General features: G+C 51.1%; 1 protein-coding gene across 4 annotated transcripts in view; it reads right to left on the reverse strand.

The window, feature by feature from the left end:
• MVP (major vault protein) overlaps window positions 1-12,492 on the reverse strand; it is a 31,463-nt gene that overhangs the window by 1,513 nt on the left and 17,458 nt on the right. For 2 of the 4 annotated variants that reach the window (XM_021719385.1, XM_008071675.2), the window contains 10 exons: window positions 9,728-9,851; window positions 9,487-9,618; window positions 8,218-8,312; window positions 7,688-7,924; window positions 4,928-5,209; window positions 3,846-4,096; window positions 3,571-3,768; window positions 1,977-2,363; window positions 872-988; window positions 242-368 (listed from right to left, as the gene is read on the reverse strand). In XM_021719385.1, coding sequence (XP_021575060.1) covers window positions 242-368; window positions 872-988; window positions 1,977-2,363; window positions 3,571-3,768; window positions 3,846-4,096; window positions 4,928-5,209; window positions 7,688-7,924; window positions 8,218-8,312; window positions 9,487-9,618; window positions 9,728-9,851 — 1,950 coding nt within the window. The remainder of the gene's footprint in view (window positions 1-241; window positions 369-871; window positions 989-1,976; window positions 2,364-3,570; window positions 3,769-3,845; window positions 4,097-4,927; window positions 5,210-7,687; window positions 7,925-8,217; window positions 8,313-9,486; window positions 9,619-9,727; window positions 9,852-12,492) is intronic. The other 2 variants (XM_021719386.1, XM_008071676.2) reach the window with 2 other exon arrangements.

Here is a 12,492-nt window from a genome sequence, read left to right on the forward strand (position 1 = left end):
GCGGCCACTACACTCCAGTCTGGGCGACAGAGTGAGACTACAACTCAAAAAAAAAAAAAACAGGCACAATAACTTTGCCTTTGAGGAATGTATTAAATGAATTACTGTGATGCAAAGGGCTTTGTAAATGACAACAACGTACTGAGCAAGGCCTTATGGGAGGGAACTCATTCTCATTCTCATTCTCAGGAGCTGTAGTGAACCTTGGGGCCACACCCCTCCACAGGCAGCCCCCACTCACTGTCTCAATGGCCAAGGCCTGCGCTTTCAGTTTGGCCTGTAGCACAGACCCTTCTCCCTCGATCCGTGCTGCCTCCGCGCGGGACTCGGCCTCTGCCTTGGCGCTCCCGGTGCTCTCCACAGCCATGCTGGAGGAGGAGGCAGTCAGGTGAGACCCAGGAGAAAGCCCAGCCCTCCCACAGCCTTGACTTATCCAGTGGTAGCTCTCTCTCCCTCTCTCTCTCACCCCTCCCTTCCTCCCTCCCTCTCCCTTTCTCTCATATACCACTACCTCTACTAGCTGCTATCTCAAGATGCCAGTCTTCTCCTCCTCTAGTTCTTTCTTTTTTTTTTTTGAGATGGGGTCTTGCTCTATTGCCCAGGTAGGAGTGCAGTGGCAGGATCACAGCTCACTGCAGCCTTGAACTCCTGGGCTCAAGCGATCCTCCTAGCTCAGCCTATTAGGACTACAGATGCATGCCACCACGGTCAACTAATTACACATTTTTTTGTAGAGATAGGGTCTTACTATGTTGCCTAGGCTGGTCTCAAATTCCTGGGCTCAAGTTATCCTCTTGCCTCAGCCTTCCAAAGTGCTGGCATTACAGGTATGGACCACCATGCCCGGTCCCTCCTGTAGTTCTTTACCTACCTCAGAGCCTCCAGTTCCAAGAGTTCCCTGCGAGCTTTTTCGGCTTCTGATTGGTCCAAGATCTTCTGCCTCTCAAGTCGACCACGGGCTTCCTGTTCTAGTCTCTGAGCCTCATGCCTGGAGGAAGGGGGGACAGGTAAGATGCTAGTGTGGGAACAGAAGCACCAAGGGCAGAAACCACCAATCTATTGGATGCCCAGGATACACCCTGGCCCCTAAAAAGAAGGCACTCAACACAGAACTCCACCCAGAACAGTATGCATGCAGGAAACACAGGTGTGATCATGGTCCCTGCTTTCATGTATTTGCCCTCCAGTGGGGAAAACATAAGCATGCAAGGATTTCAGAGAGTGACGAGTACCTTGAAGGCAATAAAATGGACAGCTGCACAAAGAGGGCGATATTCACTTATAGGAGAAAGACAAGGGTTCTCTAGGCCCCCCACTTTTTTTTTTGAGTTGGAGTCTCACTCTGTCACCCAGGCTGGAGTGCAGTGGGATGCTCACAACCACCGCAGCCTTGACTTGCTGGGCTCTGGGAATCCTTCCATCTCAGCCTTCCAAGTAGCTGGAACTACAGGTGCACGCCACTATACCCAGCTAATTTTTAAATCTATTGTAGAGCGAGGTCTTGCCATGTTGCCCAGGCTGGTCTCGTTGCATGGGCTTAGGCAATCGAGGAGACCGCCTTGAAAGGAGATCTCTGGGCAGTGGGAAAAGCTGGTGCAAAAGGTCCAGATGGGAACAAGCTGCACATTAGGGGAGCAGGAGGGAGCCAGTGGGGCTGGAACATGACGGCTAGCAGGAAAGGCTGGGAGATGGGCTGGGGAGGCCAGTTGGAGCCCGGAGTGCCTGGAAGGCCCACAAAGGAGTTAGGTTTTATCAAAGCAAGGTGGAAAGCCACAGGAACAGGGGTGGCATGTGATTCACACTTAAATGGGTCATCCTATCTGCTGGGTAGACAATAGGCCCCCAGGGGCAAAGAAGACAGCAAACAGGCCATCAGGGGATGCCATGCTATCCAGGTCCTGGCCGATGCTGAGATGGGAACCCCGGAGAAGCCTGCAGTGAGCACTGTGGATGGCCGGGTCCTGGGCCCTACTCACTTGGCTGCTGCTTCCTGGGAGTTGGTGGTGATCTCGATGGCCAGCTGGACACTGCGCTGCAGAGCATCTCGGGTCCTCTGGTCCACTGGCTCCACTGACTGCACATCCACACTGCTAACCACCAGCCCGTTCTGGGGGAAGATGGCCTGATTCCGGGGCCTGGGAAGGGCCACGTCGTCAGGGCCCTTGGCCTCTGGGGTCTCAAAGCCGAAAACAGCAGTACGAATGATGCGGGCTGAGTTCTTGTGGAAGTCATCGAAGGTGACAGAGGCCACAGCCCCCCGCACCCGGGATGCAATGGCCTTGCAGGCGTCACCCACAAAGTCGGGCACGGAGAAGAGCTTGGCTGTCTCTTGGGGATCCTTCCGGTCACTCACCTCAAAGTGCCTGTGAACAAAGAGGCTCAGGATGGGAAAGCTGTGTTCCCTAAGGAAACAACTCTCTCTTTGAGAAGGTCTCTTACGCTAAAGAATTCTAATTTGTACCTGGTGAGATCCTAAGCAACAACCCTGTTCCCGTTTAATTCTCTCAGTCACCTTCTGAGACGGGGAGGAGCATTTTCTCCATTTTACAGATGAGGAAATAGAGGTCCAGAAAGGTTAAGTGACTGGCCCAAGGTCACATGATATGTGGCAAGCCAGAAAGTTGATCGTAGGGTGCCGGGAACATGTTAGCAGCCCATCTGCCTGTGTCAGGGTACTGGCTACTCTCAGCCAGAGGTGAGGAATGCATGCTTGAGGGTTGCTGAGCGCTGCTTCTGGACATGACTTACCTCATCCAATTCTAATAGCTGCCACTGAGTTCTAACCACACTCAGGGCACTGTTAGCCCTGTGATGGAGGTTATGCTGTCTTCCTCATTTTACAGATGGAGAAACTGAGAAAAGCACCTAGTTCCTTGCCCAGGTCCACAGCAGGGCTGGGATGCAGACCCGGGCAATAGGCTCCCAGGCAGTAGGCTCCAGGGCATGTGCTCTGCCACCTGCTTCCATGGCTGTGTCCCATCCATCTTTTGTTTTTTAAGTTGGAGTCTCACTCTGCTGCCTAGGCTCAAGTGCAGTGGCACCATCATGACTCACCAAAGTATCGACCTCTTGGGCTCAGGCTATCCTTCTGCTTTAGCCTCCTGAATAGCTTGGATTACAGGTGCCCGGCTAATTTTTTCATTTTTTAAAATTTTTGTAGAGACAAGGTCTGGCTATGTTGTCCAGACCTTGTCTCTTGAACTTTAACTCCTGGGCTCAATTGATCCACCTGCCTCGGCTTCCCAAAGTGCTGGGATTACAGGTGTGAGCCACTGCACCCAGCTCACTGATCTTTTAATAACCTTGCAGTTAAGCCTTTGGCTGCACACATGCTGGGAGTTTCGCTGGGGTAGTGTCCAGCTACTGGGGCCCCAGTGTCCTGGTCCTAGGAGGTGAGCCCACAGCTTCCTTGGGTTGCGTGAGTTCCTGGGTTCCCTCTTGACCATGGCATGGGGTCATACATCCTGTCCTCAGGAGGAGCCCACAACCTCAGGGGGCACCTCTCTTCCTTGGGGTCCCCAGGGCTATGCCCAGCAGGAGCCCTTGCCACCAACGCCCCACCCTTGTTACCAGTTGTAGGCAAGCTGCAGCTGCAGCCTGGCGTGATCTGCTGTCTCGATGGTGATGACGTCTGTAAAGAAATCAGGACCGAGCAGCAGGCAGAGCGCACGGCGGGCGTGGGGACGTTTGGGCCGCCCCGCTGAGAGAGACAACACTGTGAACTGCTCCTCAGGACCCAGTGTTATCAGCTCGGGTCCAAAGACCACACTGCAGAGAGAGCCAGAGGTCAGTCAGACACATAGCGAGCATCCCCACCCCTGCTCCCCACCCTGGCTGGCCCTCACCGAGCTCTCTTCTCTCTGTAGTCGTACACCTGCACGGCAGCGTTGTGCGGGACACGGTAGGTGACCACGCGGGTCTTGTTCCGGGGCACTGAGGGCTGAAGGGTCTTGGCCTTGGCTGTGTCCTTCTCACCCCTGTCGGCCAGAGGGTCGTGCCCCTTGTTCAGCAGATCCTCCACCCCAGGAGGCAGCTCTTTCTCCCACAGGACTTCGTCCTGGGTCAGCATGTAGGTGCTTCCAATCACAGCACGTACCTTGAGAGACAAGGACAAGGAGGGACACTGACAGTGAGGGCAGAAGGAAGAAAGTCCCACCCCACGGTCCTAAAGCAGAGCTGGTCCAGGGGAGGTACAGCACTGTGGTTAAATGGTCTCCACAATGAGGCTGGGTTCGATCTTGGGTTTGTCATCTGCTAGCTCTGTCATCTTAGGCAAGCTGTTTCACCCCCTGGGGCTTCAGTTTCCTTGTCTGTCAAATGACTTGATTGTAACTACCTCATGGGGTTAAGGAAGGAATGACATTTCACATATCTAGTCCAAAGGACAGCACTTGACATATAGGAAGAGCCCAGTATTGTTTCTGGAATCTTCCTTCAGCTTGAGGGCATCCTGGGGACAGATGTAATCCTAGCAAGGAGGCAGTATACACCAACACCCCCTAGCCTTCTTAGCTCTACTTCTAGGTTGGATTCTTAGAAGAAGGTTGGAGATGTGGCCCAAGGTCAAACAAAAGTCAAAGTTTTAGGCAAAGTAGCAAAAAGGAAAGATTCCCCCAGAACATGGACATGGGGGAGGAGGCTCCTGTTGTCTCAAGGCCACCCGGTCACACCTCTATGCTGGGGGCCAGACCTGCAGTAGGGCAGAGTCCCCATCTTAAAACCTGGCTCATCCTCTCAGGGGGAGTTTCTAAAATTGGAAATTTGATATTTAAGACAAAGGAGGGCAAATACTCCGTGGAATGCCCTCATTCCTAGAAGCTGCTCCCCCCAGATGCGGCTCTCGATGCCCCCGAGGTCCTCTGCCCCACTTCCACCCTGTGCCCTCCCCCAGCAGCATCTCCCCGCTTGCCCACCGCTCAGCCATTACCCTTCCAGTCTTGACATCCTGCACATAGATGCCTTCGTTCTCATCCAGAGGGATGGCCTGACGCTCTTCTACCACCTCCACCTTGGCAGACGGCACATACTCCAGGGGCCCGCGGATGAGCCAGCGGTCTCCAGCCTGGCGTGCGACCTGTTCCCCGTCCTCCCCTATGTCCAGGGGTTGCAGGGCCCTCAGTAGCAGTCCCTGCTGCTCTGACAGCACATATACATCTTGGATGCCTCGTTCCAGCCTCTCTCCAGGCTGAAGGAAGAAAGACTTCTCTCCCTAGTCGGGAGATGTGGGGTTAGGGGTTAGGAGCAGTTGCCACCCAGAGTTGCAGGTGCCTCAGATGACACCTCTGCAGCCACATGCTGTCTCAGGCTTGTGTTAAGGATGGGAGCCAAAACGCACCCTCTCACCCCCATGTTATCTATGCAGAAGTGTTATTTGGACTGTGAGGCGCTACACAAGTGTCTGCAGAATCTCATCTGGCCAAACATGGGCTTGGGAAGATTCTGGAAACTATCAGGACCAGGAACTGTACAAGCTAAACATTTAAAAATTAACCTACTATTCTTCTTCATTTCTCCCATGCTTTGTTTTCTTAGGATGGTGTGATCCAAAGGTTGGCAAACTTTGGCCTTTGGCACAAATCTGACCCACTGCCTATTTATTTATTTATTTTATTTTATTTTTAGTTGGAGTCTTATTCTCTTAGCCAGGGCTCAGGCAATCATCTGGCCTCCGCCTCCCAAAGTGCTAGGATTACAGGCACGAGTCACTGTGCCTGTAAATATATATTTGTATTGACATATAATCTACATATAAAATTTACTCATTTAGAATATACAATTCAAGCTGGGCTCGGTGGCTCAGCCTGTAATCCCGCGCCTTTGGGAGGTTGAGGTGAGTGGATTGCCTGAGCCCGCGGGTTCGAGACCCGCCTGGGCAGGCGAGACCTCACCTCTAAAATAAATCAAAAAAATTAGCTGGGCGTGATAGTGCATGCCTGTAATTCCGGTTACTCAGAAGGCTGAGGCAGAAGGATCGCTGGAGCCCAACAGGTCGAGGCTGCGGTGGCTAGGAGTGGCCACTGCACTCCAGTCTGGGCGAGAGTGAGACTCCAACTCAAAAAAAAAAAAAAAAAAAAAGAATATACAATTCAGTTGTTTCAGTATATTCAAGGTTATTCAATCATCATTACTATGTAAATTTAGAATATTTTCATCACCTTGAAAAGAAATCCTGTACCTAGAAGTTACTGTTGTTTCCCCTTTTCCCCGGACCACAAGTTTGTTTTCTTTCTCTATGAATTTGCCCAGTTCTGGACATTTCATATGAATAGTTTTCTACAACATATGGCCTTTGATGCCTGGCTTATTTCACTTAGCATGATGTTTTCAATTTTGGTTTTTGTTGCTGTTGCTGTTTTGAGTCACTCTGTCACTCAGGCTGGAGTTCAATGGCACACTGCTCATGGCCACCGCAGCCTTGACCTGCTGGGCTCAGGCGATCCTTCCGCCTCAGCCTTCCAAGTAGCCGGAACTACAGGTGCACGCTACCACGCCTGACTAACTTTTTGATTTATTGTAGGGATGAGGTCTCGCCAAGTTGCCCAGGCAGGTCTTGAACCCACGGGCTCAGGCAATCCTCTCACCTCTGCCTCCCAAAGTACTGGGATTATAGGCATGAGCCACCATGCCCAGCCGATGTTTTCAATTTGATCCATGTTATAGCATGTATAAGTATGTTCTTTCTTTTTTTTATATAGCTGCATGATATTCCTTTGTGTGAATATGCCACAATTTTGTATCCCTTCATTAATTTATGGATGTTTGGGTTGTATCTACTTTTTATGCCTCATGTTTTTACAAATAAAATGTTCCAGGAACACAGCAGCACTCACTCACTGACTCATTTCTTAGGCTGCTTTCACAATACAACAGCAGAGTTGAACAGTTTCAGCAAACTGTATGAGTCACAAAGCCTGAAATATCTACATCTGGGCTCTTACAGAAAATGCCTGCCAATCCCTGGTATTCCTAGGTACAGTTCAGAGAGGGGATGAGGCAGGGAGTGGGGAGAAGGGGAGACCAAGAGACTTGTTTTATGAATGATGACAAAGTTTCCAGAACACAGATGTGTGCAATACAGTCACGCACTTCATAGTGACATTTCAGTCAACTGCAGACCGCATAACAACGTTGGTCCCATAAGATCATAATGGAGTTTCTGTACCATATTTTTACTGTAACTTTTCTATTTAGAGACACAAATACCATGTTTATAGTTGACTACAGCATTCAGGACAGTCATATGCTGTATAGGTTTGTAGTCTGGGAGCAATTGGCTATACCACATAGCCTGGGTTTGTGGTAGTCTGTACCATCTCGGTTTGCGTAAGTACACTCAGTGATGTTTGCACAACACAATCACCTAACAATCATTTCTCCAAATGTATAGTCATCAGTAAGTGATGCATGACTGCATCAGAGAGAGTTTCAGGGTCTCTGGGCATGGGGAAGAGCCAGGAGGCCTTCCCAGAAGAGGCAGCATGTCACTTGAGTTCTGACAGGTAAGAGGGAGGTTGCCTGGGAATCAAATGGGCCGGTGTTTCAGGCTTTGGAACCAAGTGTGCAAAGGCAGAGGGTGTTTAGAACATGGACCTGGTTTGCAAGGAAAGAAGGGAGAGAGGGCAGAAGGCCTCATGCCACTCGAGGGCATTTACCATCCCAGGGCCCCTGGAGAGGTGGAGGGACTCACCTTGACCACACGCTTTTGCCCCAGCTGGTTCTTGCCATCAGGTCCGACAGGGTCGAGAATCACACAGTAGTTGCGGGGGCCCAAGGTGGTGATGGGCACGACCCCCCGCATCTCCTCGTTGACATCTGGTACGTGGGCCTCTGTGTCCTGCACCGTCACCAGCCACTCCTCCCCGGTGCGGCGGGCCACTCCCCTGGTGTCTCGGAAGTTCTGCCAAGCCCGGAGGTGCAGGGCTATCTGCAGAGCGAGGCGTTGGGTGCTCAAGTAAACTACTTCCAAGTTCCTCAGAAGATCTGGGAAGCCACTGAATGCTCCCTGGTCTGAGTGATGATTTCTACCAACTCAGGAAGACTTTTTAACCCTTTCAGATGACCTGGAATACTTCCCCCCAGGTGATGTGACCACTGACTTTTTTCCCTAGTGACTCTAGAAATATACCTTCTCTTACTGGTGTTATCTGCTACCATTCTCTGTCACTCTGACTGTTCCATATCCCCGGGTCCCATGACCCACACTTCCAGAGCACAAACCTTTTCTGTAAGGATCACAGCATCCACCAAATCCAGAACCTCCTCAAACACCGCTGGGAGATACGCCCCCACTGTGGTGACCAGCCATTCTTCTCCTGGGCCAAGAGTGGAAGGTAAGAGTCAAAGGTCGCCCCATCTGCTCCCCAGTCAACCCTTCCCTCAGCCTAGATATAGGGGATCAGGAGGACTTTGTGGGCAAGGAGACGCCACTACTCTGTGGCTTGAGGGCTTGGCAAGTGTTCTTGCATTCATTCCGTTTTTTGTTTTGCTTTGTTTGTTTTATATGAGTTGGAATGTCACTCTGTCATCCAGGCTGGAGTGCAGTGGCACACTCACAGCCACCACAGCCTCGACCTGCTGGGTTCAGGCGATCCTTCTGTCTCAGTCTTCCAAGTAGATGGAACTACAGGCATGTGCCACCATGCCCAGTTAAGTTTTTTATTTATTGTAGAGACGAGGTCTCGCCATGCTGTCCAGTTTCGTCTCAAACCTGTGGGCTCAGGCAATCATCTCGCCTCAGCCTCCCAAAGTGCAGGGATTACAGGCGTGAGCCACGGTGTCTGGCTGCATTTTGTCTTTTTGAGGCCTGAAGATAACTAACCCCTACTACAGCAGAATTTTAAGATGCCCTTCTAAGACGCTCAAGTTGCTGCTCTGTCAACATACTGCAGTGCCCTCTTTGAGTTCCAAAGACCAGTTTTTCTTCCCCTAAAATGGGCCACAGATGTTCCTAGGTTAGAGTTGTAGATGCTTCTGGTTTATTGGAGCAGGAAGAGTTCTTGGGTGCAGGGCCCAGTCTTGCCGTGTCTGGCCACACACCCAGGGAAAGAAGCCTGAGTTCTGTGCCTCAGTTTTGTCATATGGAAATGGGTATGGCAGTACCTTGAGATTGTTTGATGATGACATAAGTTATCATTTGGAAAGCATTTTGAACCACATCTGGCACAAGTAAATGTCACATTTGTTCATTGTATTTGAACTTCTGCTTTGTTGATCTAGAACCAGATAAGACATGGCCAGGGCCCACAGCTAGTGGTGAGGATGGGGAGGACAATGTCACATCAGCATAATCATGGTCACGGGATCAGGGACGGGTGGAGCCAGCAGAAAGGAGGGTAGGAAGAAGCAGCAGACAGCCTCAACAGCTATCAAGAGATACCAGGGAAGCACCTCTCCTGGGCTACAAGTGGCTTCCCCAGACCTTCTTCTGTTTCCCCAGGTGGAAGGTCCTCCTACCCACCCACCATCAGCACCCCTTGATGACCCCACCTGTCACCCTCTCCTTGCCGTCCCGATCCAAGCACTCCTTGCGGGCCCGCAGCCGCAGGGCCTGGTTCTGCCTGATGACCGTGGCCTGAATGATCTCCACGACCTCCACCTCCTTCTGGGGGATGTACGTGCCTGGGAAGAGATGAAGTAAGTGGAGGTTGAAGGTCAGAAGGCATCGGGGCTGTAGTGGGAAGGCAGGAAGCCCCCAGCCCCGATTCAGGCCCAGTAGAGACACACTTACCAGGTCCCTCAAAGAGCCACTCATCTCCTGCCACTATCTTGTCTCCATCCTTATTCTCAAAGTCCAGCAATGCCTTAAGATGGAGGGCAGTGTTGGGCAGAACCACCTGCAGGGGGGTGATATCCTGGTGGGAAAGAAGGGGACACATGGGACATTCAGTGCTGCAACCACAGGGATCAAACATGATACTCTGCATCCATCTTTACATGTCTCCAAATAAGGCCTCAGAAGGGATGTGCACGGTAGGAGAAGTCCCAAGACCATCTGGTTTGATGAACTAAGGGATGGAGTTGACCAAGCAAGAGGGCGCCATTGCTGATGAGCCAAGACCATGCCTTCCCCTGCAGAAAGGCTTATGAGGTATTCAGAGCTAGTAATCACCTAGGAGGGAAGTGGGGTAGAAGTTTGGTGGCAGAAGCATCCAGAAAGCTGAATAAATGAATATTTTGCACTGGGGTTCTTTAGGAAGTGCAAGGGTATGGGAAGGCATTAAGTGCTGTGTTTTTTTTAATTTGTTTGTTTGCTTGTTTTGAGTTGGAGTCTCACTCTGTTGCCCAGGCTGGAGTGCCTCAGCATGCTCACGGCCACCACAGCCTCGACCTGCTGGGCTCAGGTGATCCTTCTGTCTCAGCCTTCCAAGTAGCTGGAACTATAGACACATGCTACCACACCTGGCTTATTTTTTGATTTACTGTAGAGAGGAGGTCTCACCAAGCTGCCCAGGCTGGTCTCAAACCCCTGGGCTCAGGCAATCCTCTCGCCTTGGCCTCCCAAAGTGCTGGGATTACAGGCTTGAGCCACCACACTCAGCTAAGTGCCGTGTTTTAAACATGCAGCTTTGTTCCCAAGGTTGCCTCACGGCCACAAAACAGCTATCATCACTCTCCCTCCAGGAAGGGGGACCTGGCAAAAAATGCCTTATAGAAATGCTTCTACAAACACGATTTCATTTGATCATTCGCAATGTTCAGGGAGAGGCAGGAAAGGAAGAAAAGAGAGGCCTGTTGAGATGAGGGGACATGACCAAGGCCTCACAGCTAGTAAAATCAAGACTTGAACTCGGCTTTTAGGGAAGTCTGTCTGCGCCACCTGACTCTGAGCTAGAGGAGAAGGTAGAGAAACTCAGTTCTATCCATGGGCCACACACTGGGCTGGAGAGCAAAGCTGGGAGTCCACTGCCCAAACACTGTTCACCTCCAATGTGCATGGCACCCTGGCTGTGGTAGGGGAGGATATACCCCATCTTCATGAAGTTTAAGTTCTAGCAGGGTGATAAGACATACATCGGGCCGTTTTCTCCAAGAAACTGTGGACAATACCAGGGAGAGGCGTTTTGCAGAAGTTCAGATGAAGGCGAGTTAGGGAAGGCCCTTTGAACTGGGGCTCAAAGGAAGAGCTGGCTTTTGATACCGAGCTGAGGAAGAAGGAAAAGTTGAGTATTCTGGGAATAGCATGGAAACCGGTGTGTTTTTACCTCCTGCAACTCAGTCTCTTCCTGTCTGTTCTATTGCAAATCCCAGGTCTACTTTTAACTATTCTGGCCATCTCCCTTGTCTAAGCCACTGATGCCTCTTGCCTGGATGATGGGAACATCTTCCTAATTGATATACTGGCTGCCATCCTTGTTTCCTTCCAGTTTGCTCCCAGTTTATGAGACTTGGTACCCAAATGAGAAGAAGAAGGAAGGCCAGGCTCGGTGGTTCAGCCTGTAATCAATCCCAGCACTTTGGGAGGCAGAGGCAAGTGAATTGCCTAAGCCTGTGGGTTCGAGACCAGCCCGGGCAACTGGGCGAGACCTCATCTCTACAATAAATAAAAAATTAGCCAGGCGTGGTAGCACATACCTATATTTCCAGCTACTTGGAAGGCAGAGGTGGAAGGATCGCTGGAGCCCAGCAGGTCGAGGCTGTGGTGGCTGGGAGCGTGCTGCTGTACTCCAGCCTGGGTGACAGAGTGAGACTCCAACTCAAGAAAAAAAAAAAAAGAGGGGTTAAGGGAGAGTGTTAGGCTTGATGTCCAGTAGGAGCCCAGGAAGGGATTCATATAGTCTGTAGTGCACAGCTAAGGCATAGGATCAGACGTTTCAGCACAGATGACGTCATCAAGGCCATGAAGATATGAAGCACATGGGAGGTTCAGTACAGAACCTGAAGACAAAGGGGACAGGGCAAGAGGGGGAAACATCTAAGATGAAAAAAGAAGAAAACGTAAAGACGTGTTTTTTTTTTGAGTTGGAGTCTCACTCTGTCACCCAGGCTGGAGTGCAGTGACATGCTATAGCCACTGCAGCCTCGACCTGCTGGGCTCCAGTGATCCGTCTACCTCAGCCTTCCAAGTAGCTGGAACTACAGGCATGCAGCACCACTCCTTGCTAATTTTTTTTGTTTATTATAGAGACGAGGTCTCGCCAAGTTGCCCAGGCTTGAACCCATGGACTCAGACAATCCTCTCACCTCGGCCTCCCAAAGTGCTAGGATTATAAGCATGAGCCGGCACACCCAGCCCAAGATATGTTTTAATAAGAGGGTAGGTCAACAGTAGATGTGGCTAAGAGGGCCAGTGAGAGACAGAATGACTGTCCACTGGGCTTGCAGCTAGCAGGTCTCAGGGCTTTGCTAAAGCAAGTTCAGTGGAGGGGGCAGGGGCCAGATGGCAGGGGCTTGTGAGGGAATGTGGCAGAGAACACCAAGCACAAGTTGTCACCAAAGAGTAGGCAGAGGTTGGGCGTGGTGGCTCATGCCTGTAATCCCAGCACTTTGGGAGGC

The sequence above is a fragment of the Carlito syrichta genome, unplaced genomic scaffold (genome assembly GCF_000164805.1).
Source record: "Carlito syrichta isolate Samal-C Ts95f unplaced genomic scaffold, Tarsius_syrichta-2.0.1 Scaffold314605, whole genome shotgun sequence".
NCBI classification, from domain to species: domain Eukaryota; kingdom Metazoa; phylum Chordata; class Mammalia; order Primates; family Tarsiidae; genus Carlito; species Carlito syrichta.